Source organism: Calidris pugnax, unplaced genomic scaffold (assembly GCF_001431845.1).
Source record: "Calidris pugnax isolate Ruff unplaced genomic scaffold, ASM143184v1 scaffold24, whole genome shotgun sequence".
Lineage (NCBI taxonomy): Eukaryota > Metazoa > Chordata > Aves > Charadriiformes > Scolopacidae > Calidris > Calidris pugnax.
Window position 1 is genome coordinate 20191253 of NW_015090922.1, and position 15634 is coordinate 20206886.

At 41.8% G+C, this 15634-nt stretch overlaps 1 protein-coding gene across 1 annotated transcript in view; it reads left to right on the forward strand.

Annotated features, from left to right (window-relative positions):
• Positions 1-14178, forward strand: part of SRD5A2 (steroid-5-alpha-reductase, alpha polypeptide 2 (3-oxo-5 alpha-steroid delta 4-dehydrogenase alpha 2)) — a 32039-nt gene extending 17861 nt beyond the window's left edge. Inside the window, exons 2-5 of the mRNA XM_014950809.1 lie at positions 8773-8936; positions 11008-11109; positions 12130-12280; positions 12864-14178. Of these exons, the coding sequence (XP_014806295.1) occupies positions 8773-8936; positions 11008-11109; positions 12130-12280; positions 12864-12930 (484 nt within the window). The 3' untranslated portion in view covers positions 12931-14178. The remainder of the gene's footprint in view (positions 1-8772; positions 8937-11007; positions 11110-12129; positions 12281-12863) is intronic.
• The last annotated feature ends 1456 nt before the right edge of the window (positions 14179-15634 follow it).

A 15634-nucleotide genomic window follows, 5' to 3' on the forward strand; every position in this document is an offset into this window, starting at 1 on the left:
TCACAGGAGTTTGTTGTCTTCATTCCATCTCTGCTACCTGGACCGGGACCTGGAGCTCAGTTAAGAATAAAAAATTATGAAATAACTATAGGAATATGATTACAAATAAATGTCCATTCCATACACTGCTCCTGTTTCCTTTGGTGTAAGTTATATTCTTGGTATCTCCTTCAAAATTAAAGGAATTTTGGTCAAGAAGAATTAGGATAAAGAAATACTTTCAAATTATAAATCAAGAAACTGTCCTTCAGTTGCACACCTTGCAGTGTCCTTCTCTTCCTCTAGATGCTGATTAAATGTGACAGGTGAATTGATAAGTAGGGTGGTCTTTACTGAATTTGGCAAAATAATTAAATTCATGTGCATCTACACACGTTTGAACATAAGAGCTGTGTTAATCTTTGCTGACCACTCAGCTTACATTGTAATTATTTTTGGAACATCTTATAGATATGAAAGTAGCAACGAAGTTATTTCATTAAAAAAATTAATACTTAAACTGGGTTAGAATATTTGGTGCAGGAAGATGGGGAATGTCAACTGATAAGAAGAAAAATTTATATATATTTCTATAAATCCAAATTCATTTTAAGACCCAGCTAAATTCTGTCTAGCTGTGAAGATTTGAAACATTATTTGCTACCATATCAATACCTAAGGATGGGCAGAAAGTTTCACCATTCCTAGAAAGGCACATCAAAATGTGACTTGCAATAATTATGAAAAAAGCTCACATTTGAAGAAAGTTGGTTTTGACCACCTCTTCCTAATTACTCTTTATAACCATGTAGTAGAGTAGCAATACCCAGTCAACTTTTGCCATGTATAAGATACTGTTTTGCTTTAAACTATGCTACAGTTCATCAACTTAATCCATCACTGTCCATATCGGGAGACTGCTTCCCAGAAACATCTTTGGAAAATGTCACTGTATCAAGGTTATCTGCAAAGAGATGTGTTGTCCCGCAGAGAAAGAGCGTTTTCCTATCAGATATATTAAGGAACAGATCAGTTTCCAGGCAAGACTCTGCTGGAGCAGATCCTGGGGCACAGTGAGGACATGCAGCACTTTGACATACTGCAAAGATGGGCTGGGCAGCTTTCCTAGAAGGCCAAATCCCCTGGAGCTAGGTCTTCATGTCATCACTTAGTGTGGGGCAGGAAGGCTAGAGAGAGTTCTGAATAAGCTATCTGGGCTATTCAAAGCAGTCTAGTCACATTAGGGTGATCTCCTGCTAGAGATGCATGTGGAAATACTTCTGGGCAGTGTTGTCCTAAGCAAACCTTCCAGTGACTCCTGTCACACATCTGGGGCAGGACAATGCATGTGCATCTCGAAAACTTTTGCCGCTCCTGACAACAATGAAAGAGGGTGGGGGGGAAATGTTGTATTTACATTATGGTATTGAGTTCTTTCTGTTTATTTGTTTTTCCTTAGAACCTTTCTTTTTTAAAAAAAGAATCATTAAAGCGTTCATGTTTTCAAACTTGGCCTGGATTAAGGTTACTAAAATGTAGAGATGTGTCTCTGGCTGTTCCCAGGAAAGCAATTTAAACTTGGCTGAGTTCTTTCTGAGAAATGCTTTTGTGTCTGTTCAAACATAGAGTTTGTCAGCTAACATCTTCAGAGTCTACCCAGGCAGAGCAATTCCTCTGGCTCATCTGAGGCTTCAAGCAGAACCACAGTGTGTGAGCCTGCCATCCAGCCAAGTATTGTCCAGGCCTGCAGTGTACGGGCAGAGCAGGACTTTTCGTGCATTTCCTTCTGGTGGGGTACTCAACACAGAAGAAGCGGTCTGACTAGGTGGAGTTCTGGCAGAATGGATTTGGAAAATACAGGTTGTCTTGAATGCAGAGAAATAAAAGACACTGTGAAATTTGCTAGAAGGAGGGAAGAGATAAAAAGGTCAGGTGAAAGAGAGTAGTATACGAAGGAATAAGAAAGACCATTATTAAAACAGATAGGGCAGAAGGTGTGGCAGGAGCGAGAAGAAATGGAAAAGGAGATAATGTGAGAGGGCAAGTATCCAGGTATCAAGAGATACTTTAATACTAACACTTTCTTTGTGTTGAATGTTTTGCTTAGCAATTTTCAGTGTTAGGAAGTTTTTTGACACATTTTGGGAGAGAGCAAAAGATGACTATGACTCAGACTCAGCCCGTGGGAGAGGTTTTCCTTAGAAAACAAAGAGGACATTAAGTCCTCTGATCATTTTAACGTGAGCACAAACTCAGAACCTGACCTGGCCATTTCAAATTCCGTTCCTCTCTATGTCCTTCCTGTGTTTATGTACTGCCACAGATGCTATGAAGTCATACAGTTTCAGAAGAAATTTGGATTACTACCTTTCGAAATATAAGACATTTCAACCAATGTCCTTCAAAACATAAGCCTAAGGATTTGGAAAGTATAATTTTCAGCTTTAACGTTTTTTACCATTTTGGAAATGTATGCAGTGTTTCTGGCCATTTCAGTTCTGAAGAAGACTTTCCCAACACACAACAGGTCTAAACTACAGCAGAGGTTTATTGCTGAATCTTTCGGTTGCTTAGAGCATTTCTTTGCATAGTAACAAATAAGGAAGAAGATGACTTGATGGTTGGCTCGATCATCTGAAAGGTCCCTTCCAACCTAGACAATTCTATGACCCAGTGCTGCACTTCTGAACTCTATGGACTGTGGTTAAACAGTCAAAAATCTTTCTACCAGTACTCTGCTGCATGATGAAAGAAGCACTCCCAGCGGAGTCAGGACTTAGACCTGGTTTTGACAGGAATGTTTGTAAAACAGAGCTAGAGAGAAATGGCTTTAGTTTACAACCTTAGTTTTCTCACAGATTTTTTTTTTTTATTTTTTTTTTTTTTAATATAAAAGCAATACATTGCTTACAATCTCAAACTACTTAATGTAGCAGAATAAATAACCCAGATGGGTCAAGTCTCATGTTCTGAGGGTGAGATTCCTGCAGCTGGCTGTCATGTCATGCACTCCTGGCCTTGGGTGTGTATCTCAGTCTCCTGCAGCCCCAAAGCATCGCTCCTGCTCTGTGGCTCCTTCTGCCAGACATGGCTGCTTGGGCTGACCAGCAAAGCAGGCAGCTGGATGCCTGATCGCTGTGCATGGAAGCGGTGGGCATGCAGCCTCTGTCTCTGAACACACACTCACCAGTCCCCGAGGGTGGACATGCTCCCCAGCTAGTGACTGGAACTGGAAAGCCTCCACCACCAGGTACCTGGCCTGTACCTCCCTCACAAACCAATTGCATGAGTACTTGGGAGAGAGGAAACCTAAGAGATCTGCATCCCCCAGATTGCTCTGGAACCAACAGCCAGCTTCTCATGCAGCAACTGTGTATGTCAATGCTGTTATACGTCCCAGTTATGCAAAGAGTTTGTAGTTTATTGAAACATGACGCTATGGAGACACTGCAAAGCCAATGGAACATGGAATTAAATAGTATAGGAAGCATGATGCATTTTCATGTACATGTCAATATAAACCATACTAATCCTGGGTCATTGCCGAGTCATTTCCAGCTACAGGAAAGCTGCTGCAGGGAGAACAAAGACCTGTTAGGAAGCCCAGGAGGAGCAATCTTATTGCTAAAGATACACAGCCATAACCGCAAAGAGAGACGGACAAAGGAGAAAGAACTACAGTGAAAGAGAGGCAGAACGGTAGGGAAGTGAGAAGGAAAAACCCTACTTAGGAAAAAAAAAAACAAAAACAAGAAGAGCCATAAAGGAAGTGAGAATCTGAAGAAGAAAGGACGAAGTCAAGAAGGCTGGAAAAGCAAAATGGAAACAGAGCAAGAGTTTAGGCACAAAAGAGGAAAAGAAGGAATTAATAGAGTGGGAAAAGGCAGTCAAAAGTATTTTAAAGACTATTAGTAATGTGTCTTGCAACTCTAGTTGTGACACTAAAGATACTGTATGTATCCTTGGTCAGGATACATACAGCCTGACCAAGGTTTAGCTTTGGAGATGGATAGATTACCAAACGTCTGACTTCCTTTAGTCTTTTCTCAGGCACATGTAGACCACTCATGGAAATTAATTACACTAAGTGCAGTTGTAAGAGCATAGATTTGTGCCATTTTTCATGCAGTTGCAATCTTCTTTTCTGATCACTCTCTTAGCCCCTGTGAACACTTTGAACTCTCTGCTCCAGTGGAGCAGTAAGCTTTTTGAAGTTCATAGTGTATAGCATAGTGTCTGGTTAAGTTACTCTGGCACACATTTCATGCTTTTGGCAGACACCCACACTTTAGCAATAGGAACAAAGTGATCTGTCTTCATAAATATCAAGTGCTTTTTTCTGGAGAAGAAAAGAGTGAGATACCTTGCTGAAATATATACTTTGGCTGACTAAGCCTTTAACACACCATTGCTTAGATAAAACAGCAAACATTCTGCTGCCCTTTGGATACTATCAAGTAGTAGAGTTAAGCATGAAGCACCGTGAGATCTGCATGCTTGTCATCACCACAATCCATCTAGTTGTGCTAACCCTTGTCCTGTCTTCTTATGCTCATACAAGTATAAATCTGGACCAAGCTTAGTTAGGGTTTCAACTGGGATATCTGGCTTGGCATTGAGTTCAGTCTTCAGCTTCAGCAAAAGGTTTTGCTCATGCTAGTTTTTTTGATTCCAGATCTTGTCCCTGCACCCTGGCTTCTCATTAGAGCCCTTCTCTTACAGAGAGAGATTATCTCTCCTATAATAAATCCAATTTATGTCAATTCCTTCACTCAACAAATCTATTTTAAGAAAATAGGATTACCTAGTTAAATATAGAAATGAGTCCTGCCTCCTACAGTTGTAGATATATAGCACTTCCAGTCAAAGAGGCTGTTACAAGTATTAGTGATTAGTTTTTTAGACAAAAGGTCCATCATGCCATACGCCCTGGACTCCAGGATCCTGGCTGTCTAGTGTCTGAGGACAGACTGTGGGTCTGTATAGGATGGTACCAATTTCAACAGGGATCTGCACAGAGGATATATTTCCTTTGCTCTATTAGCTTCACTTTACCTTCTTTGGCTATGAAAGAGCAACATATTTTAAAACCAAATCCCCGTCTTCCGAATGAATTTTCCCAGTTTGGTAGGTGATGCCGAGAAAGATATTAACAGCTGGTTCTGGGCTCTTGCTTCAGTTGCCTTTGGTTATGGGCATTCAATCAACTTTTCCTAATGCTTAGTTCAGCGCTTATTCAGGTCTCCTTTCCAAATTGCAAACAAGAAGGAAGAAATAAAGGGTTAGCTAATAGCAAATATAAATAAACTAGTATTTCATATTTAAGGATATTTAAAACCTATTTGGTGTTTGTACACCAAAAGGAAAACATTTGAGAGACAAATATACCAATATAAATGCATACAGAGTGTAACTTGCTGATGGATTGTGACTTGCTGATGCACCTTGTTAATGCACCAAACCCAGCAATTCTGTTCTTGGTTTCCCTTTTAGAAAATGCATAATAATTGAAGTATAGGATTTTGTTCTATACCTGCTAGTGCAAGTAGAAAAGGTCAATGCTTTTCACGATTCAATGCCTTTTTTACCAGTGACAAGGAAGAATTTTCCTTTGTTGGTTCTAACTGGGTGCTGGTAATCACTGGGAGATACCAGTTTTTTCCAGTGACAGCTTCAGAAATAATGGAAGAAGGTCCATTGCACTGAGCCCTTAACTCATTTGCCCCAGGCGTAAAACACCTCATGAGCACTGGAAAGTGTGACCCACTACTATCTGAACTACTGCATCTGAGCCATTGAGAGGAAAAGACATAGCAGCAGCAGCATCGACGTCTCCAATTAGCAAGATGTTGGAGGAGGACTGAGAGCCCACTTTTACTGGATTATGGTATCATTTGTGAAAAGATTTCCATCTTCTATGGGAAGAAGAGCAAAGCTATAGTTTCCCCCAATTTGGGTGAGGGTCTCTGGAGCTGGACTAATACCTTTAAGATGAAATTTGATGCAACGTCAAATTATTTTCTCTTCAAAACCTGTTCTTCTGCAAAATAAATGATGGAGAAGATGATGAATAATTTATTATTCACTCATTTAAAAAGAAGCTGTTGGCAATGTTTTAGTCAGATGCCGTGCCTTTGGCCAATAAAGATAACAAAGGGATAAAGGATTAGTCATCAATACTCCAATGAAATAAAAAGGTCAAATTTGTCATTGGTCTAAATCCAAAAGGCCAGGTTTTGTGCTGTTATTCTAAAATGATGGCCTTTAGTGCCCCTTTGATTTTCATACTGCAGAATAATTCCAGCAGAGATGTAGGCTCTTCCATGGAATATTTAAACCTACTGAGTGTCCCCACTTTATCTCAGTTGCTTTTTCAAAACCATGAGGAGTAGTTTATGCAGTCACAACTAGCTATGTAGTACAAGCTACCAAGTGCTGTATTAAAACAAAGACTTGGGTATTGTTCAGATACAGAAAACAGAATCTGACCTCTGGATTTACAGACAAAGCAGATTTCCTCAGAGGAGTTTCTCCAAATCAAAGATTCTTGGATGAAATCCTGACTTGGATTTTCAAAACTGCTATGAGGCAGGATTTCAGCAATGCCAGGATTTCACTCCCTCAACAAAAGAAAAGCTGACGCCTCCTGGCTCCCCTGCAATTGTACTTATACTTTGCATGCTGGTTCATTCTGTCCTGCATCCACTACATCCATGGTAGACAGGTCTACTGCTGATTTTTGCCCTCCTGTTACTGCAGGATGAGTCATGTTCAAGGGCCTATAACCTTTATCCTGCAACAGCAGCATCGGGATGCACCATGGGAACAGTCAGCTTTGCTGGGAGCTGGGAAATCTCAGCTCATGCTAGGAGCTTCTCTTTGTCTCAGCTGTAAAATTTAAGAGACTCTCAAACATAACTGGTTTTGACGAAGGATAAAGCAGTGCAGGTCCCACTCCAATCTGCTGTATAAATTCCCCTCCTAAACTCACTTTCTGTGGAGTGATACTATTCTCTCTTCTTTACAATTTGCTTTCTCCAAGTTTTTATTTGCTAGTTTCCCACTTCTTCTCATAGCTGCTCAGGTCCAGCTTGTCAATATTACTTCAAGGGGCAGATCAGATTGCTAAAGTTGGCCTTACCTACTCATAAATCCAGCATCCCATTCCTGAAGGGCAAAACCAATAATTATTGGTATCGTCACTCCAAAACGCATTCCTTTCCATACTGTAGTAAATATGACAAGTATGATATCACTGTCTGAAAAATATTCTCCATGCCTCTTTGGTTTCACTATCTTTAGAATTATTGAGCACTTCTGCATCACAACTGTCTTAATTGGTGGAAATCTGGCTTACCTTACTTTGGAAAGAGTGAATACATTCACATGTTGTTTCTTGTACTCTGCTTACTCACTTGTAGACATGCTCAGTATGATTTAATCTAGATTTATAATGTTATGACGTTTTATGCCTCAGCTTGTTTAAATTGATATTGGCAACCCAGGAGGTGGATTACTTATCAACAGTGCTTGTATATTCCTATCATGAGCACCGTCCAAAGCCCAAGAAGGCATAAGAAAGAAAGAGTGTAGATTTTACCACATACAGAACTTAATCGGCCATGTAAGAAAATGCCTAACAAACATGAATGTAACTTCTCCATTTCACTCTCCCAAGGATGATATGGATTGTCCAAAGTGTCAAGAGTGATCCACCCATCTGAACCAAAGATATGTGAAAATTAAAACTATACAAGTGCTATTCATTTGCTCCTACAAATGTCACTGCTAGTTTTAGCACAGCTTTTGTCTAAGGAGGCACTAGCTGCTGGAGCTGTATGGAAATCTTGGTGATTAGCATATTAAACTCAGGCATTTAGGTCTTCTTATTTTAAAGAAAAGTTTGAAAGCAAAGCAGCTCTGCCAGGCAGCCAACAGCCTTGCTCTGCCTCTGTGTCTAAGTGTCCAAGCAGAGCAGGACAGAGCTGTGCAACCTGCTCTAGGTGGACCTGCTTTGGCAGTAGGGTTGGACTATATGGTCTCCAGAGGTCCCTTCCAACCCCATATTATTATGTGATTCTGTGAGAGCTACTATGTGTTGGTGATGAGCAGAGGTCATCTGCGTGGAGTGGGAGAGGCTGGGAAAGGGAATTACACCTCAGGCTACACGGCAGGGGATGAGGGAGCCAGAGGGCTCTCGACGTGGCCTGCAACTCCATCTGCCACCATGGGCTAAAGCCCTCAGGGATCAGTCCTCATAGCAGGATCAGAAATCTCTTCTCCATAACAAAGCTCCTCCACAGGGTGCATGGCATAACAATGCTAATTTGGGGAACCAATACTGGAATTGGTACTGCCCTGCAATACTTGCCTTTGAACATCAGCGTGCCTCCATGCCTCCACAGCATCCTCTGCTCAGACCTCTGCAGCATTACTGCAAAGGGCAGCCAAGGTCTTAAAATAAAAATGCTGTTTGTGGGCACGAGTTCCCCATTTTATCAACAAGGAAGGCAAAGAGACATTCCTGAGGCGGCAGTGACTCGGGATGAGATTTTTAGCTATCCATCTTGTATTCAGTCCTGAAGGATCAGAAAAATGTGGGTATCTGCAGTATTTCTTCTTCCCATTAGTTGCTGATCTTATTTTGTTACTACTGTTTTCCTTTTTTTGTTTATTTTTATTGACTTTTTAATATTTTGTGTTTTGTTAAAGTTTTTTTTCCTACAGCAGAGAAACTGCAAATACAATGTTATCATGACTAATGTGCTGACTTTGTTTTCTTATCTACCTTAGGACATTTATTTACCCCTTCTTCACTAGAGGCAGACCTTTCCCACTGCAATTGCTTTTCTTTGGCACATTATTCTGTATCTATAATGGCTTCCTCCAGGGGTACTACCTGATTTACTGCGCTGAATATCCAAACGATTGGTGCACCGACATCAGATTTACATCAGGTAATTAGAGCTGCAGGATTCCCAAGATCTAATCTCCAAGCAATTTGGAAGCATTTTGAATTATGTGCTAATCTTCACTGAACATGTGAGTCAAATCAATTGTGATGGAAATCAGCGTAAAACCTGCCTGCTGGCCCAGATAAAACAAATAAATGTGCAGTGACTTTTTTTTTTTTTTTTTTTTTTTTTTTTTTGGAAAAAAAAAAAAAAAAAAAAAAAAAAAAAAAAAAAAAAAAAAAAGTTCTAGGAAAAATATTAAACCCAACTCTGCGTATGTAGTCTCAAGTGAATGCCTTTTAGGAACGTTAGTTGGAAAAGGGTTTTAAATTTGTGGTGTTTTTTTTTTTTTTTTTTTTTTTTTTGGCTAGGCAGCCACCTTCGAGGGCAAACGATGTAATGTGCTAGTCTCAAATCACCAGCCTTGTTTTACTGACACCACTTTAGAGCCTCAGCTGCTACGGGCCGTGGACATGCAATCTCGGGCTTCAGCTGAACGAGGATGTGCCCTTGCTCAGCCAGAAGTGTCCACCCAGCAGTAGCCATGTGCAGGCACAAACTGTGGCTTTCTCTTCCCCACCAGGGAGCTTTGTACTCGATGCAGCTATTCCGACCCAGAGAGAAAAGAAGGGCAGAACCCCAGCATAAATGAAGCTTTAGACACAAAAGGCTCTTTCTTTCTCGTGTAAGGCACATGGGAAGATTAGAGATCAGACACAGTCTGGTTGTATGTTAATATGGTTCCTTTATATTCTGTAGCTTAATAGCCCAGCTGAATTTCACCCTGTAAAATCCCTGAGAGAATAACTGAACAAGAGCAGCTAGGTGGCATATGGTGCTGCAGAGAGGATGTTTTTTAAATGCATTCATAGAAATGAAGATTAGCATGGAGGTCTGAGGAAATGTTTTGGATGTGACAAGTAAAAACAAGGTACTTACTGTACCCCACTTCAGACCGTGGATACAAGTTCAGTCTTTTCAGACAGCATCACGTATTAAAAATCCCAGACATTTTTTAGTAAAAGCTCCATACACAACTAAGAAAACACCCCATCACATAATTTGCATGATAAATAAAACATATATTTAATGAAAATCTAGGAAATCAGCATTAGCAGTACTTAAAATATTGAATAAAACCCAAACTATATTTTTCCTCTACAGACTCTTACCAACTTTCTATTGCTACTGGAAGTGTTGAGCTTTTATCAGTACTTAGTCTTTTTTCTATACTTCATAGCACACACCACCTCTAGTTCTTTCCTTACTTCCCAATCATTGTCAAGGGTGGTTTTCTCAGTGTCTAATGTGGCATGAAATGTAGGGCATGTCACCTGCAGAGTCTCTCAATCAAATGTCTCTAGTTCTTCAGCTAAATGGAGTATGGTCAATGAATTATTCTGGCCAGAAACTGTTAGCATCCTTCAGTGAGTAACAACTCCATGTGCGTGCCCGTAGCTCTGTTCAAGCAGCCTCACTGGCAGTGGACTGAGCTGCGCTGAGATAGAAATTCTCTTCCTGTCTCCGGTGATGTGCTGGATAAGTTTTTCTCTGTGCTTCTCTTTCCCCAGCTGTAAAATGAGAGTAATGGTACTTGCCGACAGCTCAGTGGTTACTCTGCAATAATGTCCACAGCTGTGGCTGGCTGCCATCAGCCAGTGGGGTCAGCTGGGTACTTTGTTCTCCCCCTTGATGTTCAATAAATGGGGACTATTCCCAGCTGAGAAGTTCAGCTTTTTCTCACACCAGCTGAAAGTGCTCTGGTCTTACTAACAAAATAGTGTGCTTAGGATTGTCATTTTTGTGTTCGGACTTGCTCTCCCCCCTGAAGACTATCACTGGTCATGATGGTGATTCCACAACAGACACAGAGATATAGGGCTATTTGTCATCTATGCTTCTCTTGTTCAGTAGCTTTCTCAGTAGCAGCACATCATTTGACTTGAAAAAGAATCCACCCACTTTGCGTCAGGTCTCCTATCTGTCTGCTCCAAAGATAAACCTCACATATGTGCTTGAGTAGGGGTAACTAAGCAGAGATGTCTTTCTAATCCATTTCTTGTTCATTTCTCAGGCCTCCTCTTATTTCTACTGGGAATGGGAATCAACATTCATAGTGACCTCCTGCTGCGCCAGCTGAGGAAACCCGGGGAAGTCACTTACAAGATTCCTCAAGGTATATTCTTATCCCCCACCTCCTTGGAGAAAGTAGGGCAGCAGGATAGATAATGTTTTCTGGCTGAATTCACAGCAAAGCAACAATACTAGCAGAGATGCCAGGACTGCACAGGTTCTTGGTTCAGGCTCCCCTCTGAGCTGTGGAGACTGGTGTGAGCTGGCTGCACACAGTCCATACTGCAACAACAGTATCTGGAAAACATGAGCTGTGAGGAGAGGTTTTAGGAAATGGGCTGGGTAATTTAGAGAAGATTGAAGTGGGACATAGGAAGAGGATTTTAGCTTGTAAAAAGCAGCTGCAAAGAAGGAAATATTCTTCTCCATGCCCAGGAACAAGAAGTAGTGGACTTCTTACACTGCAAAAGGCAGATTAAAAGTTTAAACTTTAGGGGAAAAATAACACCGAGGATGCAAGGTGCAGAATTTCCTTTCTATCTCCTCCAAGGTGGGGCTTGGTGATGAGGAGTGGCTGTGGGCCAAAGCAGTGAACCAGGAAATGTCTAGCTCCATAGAAAAATACGGATGGGGATCCAGGAGTTTCCTTGGCTTAGTGTTGACTCCTGCTGGCCTATTACGGATGGTAAAATCTCTCCCTTGGAGTTTCTCACTGCCAATACTTACCTGCACCTTGTAGATGTGATTAGCTAAGGTGCAAAACTGAGATCCAGATTTTGCATTCCCCAAAGGTAGTAGAGTTGCAAAATATTTTTTAGGGCCTCAAGAGAATTGACTAATGTTAATTACATTAATTTAAATTTAATAATGGGGTTTCTTAAGCCCTTTTGGAAATGAAAAGAAATGATCATGAAAGTGCTGAAAGCGTCTGGATTAGAATCACCTTTGATTCTTGTACAAGATCCTCCTTTGGCATGCCTCCACTGGCTTCAGGGCAGTGGGTTTAGGTTGCTGTTACGGGCTCCGAATAAAGGTAGCGTATTCTGCTGCTGACTTTATGGGAAAGAACTTTCCATGTGCATGAGATGACTACAGAAATTGCATATTTTTTCTGTTGATTCAGGGGGACTGTTCACTTATGTTTCTGGAGCCAACTACTTTGGAGAAATTGTGGAATGGTTTGGTTTTGCCATAGCAACCTGGTCTCTACCAGCCTTTGCCTTTGCCTTTTTTACTCTTTGCTGCATTGGGCCACGTGCTTATCACCATCACAGGTATCAAACTGTTTCTTGCTGTATGCTGCTGCTTGCTCTAGAAGTGCAGTTTGCAAAATGCCAGGAAGGGGCTGAGGAGCAGGGCCAGGGTTCAAGATAAAATTGAAATTTAATACTATGAACAAGAAGTCTACTGTCTTATTTGTGACTGAGCAAAAGTAAGGCAGTCGGCTGGAGCCCCTGTCGAGTCAAGCGGGCCTGATAGTCATTTAATCTGACAGGAGTTACATCACTGCTTCCGCTGTCCTAAAGCCTCTTTTTACTGAGCCTTGTAGATGTGAACTTTTCCTTAGGGGTTCCTTTGCAACCTCTGCAATCCTTTAGAGTAGATATGGCCCCTTGCTCTGAATTCCTAAAGTTTCTACTTTAGGTCTGTTAGGACCTTAACAGTATTATCAGATTTCCCTTAATTAATTCACATGGTGTAAATAGTTACAGAATGCTCTTTTGCAGAATAACACAGAGGTTACCAAGCAAGGCAGTCTGCAGGAGTTTTAAGGTTCCTCAGCAGAGCTGTATTGAAACTGTACAGTTTCGTTGTATGTATGGTTGCAGGTTCAATCTCTTGCTTGTTTTCTTTCAGGTACTATCTCAAGACATTTACGGACTATCCAAAATCAAGGAAAGCCTTGATTCCTTTTATTTTTTAATGACTGAAATATGGACTCTGTTTTCTGTTTTTATAGGGCTTTTTTCAATTCCTAGTTTTAATGTTGGGTCTGACTATAATTAATTGTACAAATGATAACCTGGGGTTGTAACAGACAAAAAGGTAATTTGAACTGAAGTTCTTGTTTTTAATTATGGGGGAAATTGCTGATAATTGTGTGCAAAGGGACTCCCCAAACAACATGTTTGCTTGTCAGTGAAGTTCTACCTATAGAAAATGGATATATAACTGCACTGACATCAGTGAAAAAGCATTGGGTAGAAACTGATGCAGAAAAGTAGAAAGTTAGTCCATGACTTCAGAGAGAGTCTTCAGCAGCCACTCCAATTTTTATAGCACTTTTGCAGCTGCTTCTTCCTGCCTCCATGCACACGTGCCCTCCATCTGCCGGCACTGCCTTAGGTGTTGCCAGACTCTAAACAAGAGTAGGGGTCTCCTTTGCCAGGAAAATAACTCAGCCCATTATTTTTCATCTAAAAGCCAGCTTAGCTCCCAGAACCACAGTGCAACAAGAGGATACTTGTGCTTACACAAGGCTGGGAGCAGTGTACCACGGCACAGAGGCGATGCGAAGTAAGCAGAGATGGAAGTATGTTAAGCTGGCACTCACAAGCTCAATGTCTGTGTTCCTTCTTTAAGCAATACTCTCCTCACTGTCAGATGATTAATCATCAGCCATCAGGGTTTTTTTTTAAATTGCTTTGTTAAAGCAATTGCAGCTCCATTAGATTTTTTTTTTTCTTTTGCAAATCCAGAGCTCTTTTCAGAATAAGAACTTGTCCACTCAAAAACACTCAATTGTTATTCATAAAAATACTTGAGATGGTGATGTGTGACAAAAATTACAACAGATAAAAAGCTCTGTGTTGAAGAAAATGTTCTTCAACACTGGCAGTACATTTTGTCTATGGAGAACATTTTCAGATACTCATATTAGGGACTGATGGAGATACTGATTTTTCACAAAAACACAGGATGTCTCTTCTTAATTTCAGAATATAGTTAGGAATTTTCCCCAAAATGTCATTAACCTCAATAGGAAGAGACATCCTCATGGATGCTGATAGTTTTAGTTACCCTTTAGAGCATAAAATCCTTCCAGGAGTTATGCTGAGTAGCTGGAAAGAAAAAGACCAGACGGCACATAATAAACATACTACCTGCTGGAGTAACCTGATTGACTGTACACAATTTTCTCCAAAACACAATAAAATGTATGTAAAACACAGACCTGTGCTAGCCTATAACTTACTATTTGTAGAAGCAAGTCTCTGTGATGTTGCATACCAAGTCCTGCTCACACTGGCTTCATCCCTCTGGGCAAACCCTCCCATCTTTGCTCATATTATTAGTTGTCTTTGTTACCCTAGGGCAGAGCGGCCAGCTGAGGCTGGGTCCCATTGCACTAGTCCCTGTGCAGCACACAGGAGAGCTGGACTCTGCCATCTCTAGGCAAATGTAAGGGAGGGACGAAACAAGGCGCAGGATCGTCATGGCGTGGACCGTGAATTTCACATCAGCACATATTTTCCTTCTGTTTCCTTATTTAAATCCTCTATGTGGAAACACACTGGGAAGGAGGTTGCTGGATGTGAAGTCAGGGGCAGAAAGGTGGGGGGCAATGTCTTCTTCCCCGGGGAGTGGATGCTGAGTGTGAGCACTGGCTGTGCTCCCCAGCACTGCCTGCCTCAGCAGACCCTCCTTGATGATTCCTCTTTGTGCTTTTCCACCCCACAAAGCCTCGCAAGTGATGAGAGAGCAAATAGCCCATGGGTGCCGTTGCTTCTAGCTGCCCTCTGCTCCATCTATTTCTAGGCCAGTGGGAGAGCAGGGACCAAGCTCTGCCTCACCCTTTGGGCAAGAACAGGGCTTGTGCAGGCTGCTCTGTCCCTCCTACCTACCCCTCCTGTCAGAGCAGGACTACTCCCTGTATTTATTTTATCTTGCTTAATATTTGCACCAGATGGACTGTTACTGCTACTGTTGGTCTGAGGCCTGGATACCCACTGCAAAGAGCCGGGGACCAGGGTGGGAGAACTGTTGCTGGCCCATGATGGGAGAAGGCCTGTCTGTGGGTTAGGGGGCCCCCACAACCTGCCACCCCTGCACTGGCCTAGCACAGGGTGCCTCAAAGTGCTTGATGACTTGCAGGAGCAGCTCCATCCTCTCCATGGTGGACCCTGGAGATGTTGCATGGAAAGGGCCTGCAGGCAGGAAAGCAGCATGTCGTCCTTCTGCCCCCTCCCATGGCATTTTTGGAGAGCAGGAGGGACACACATGTGCTTTAAAGCCCTGACAAGCAACGTTTGCAGTTAATTGTGATGGAGAGGAGACACAGGCTCTCCCCTTGTTGGGGGCCGCAGGGACACCAGCCTGCCCTGCTGTGCATGGGAATGCCCTACGGCAGCACACCTGGGGCCACAGTGCTCCTGAGAAATTGCTTTCATCATCCCTTATTTTTATAAGGAAAAACATATTCCTCTTGACTCTGGGAGAAAAAACACAGCAGACATTTTCATATCCCTCTGCTCAAGCTTCTGGAGGCTATGTACACATATGATTTCAGTGTTGACTGTAAAGTGTTTTTTAAAGCAGTGCTTTTCTGACTTTCTTTGCAATGTCCTTTTGTTCTGCCAAAACCTAACAGAAGTGTGCTCTGCTGGTAAGCATTTAAAATAGCTCGT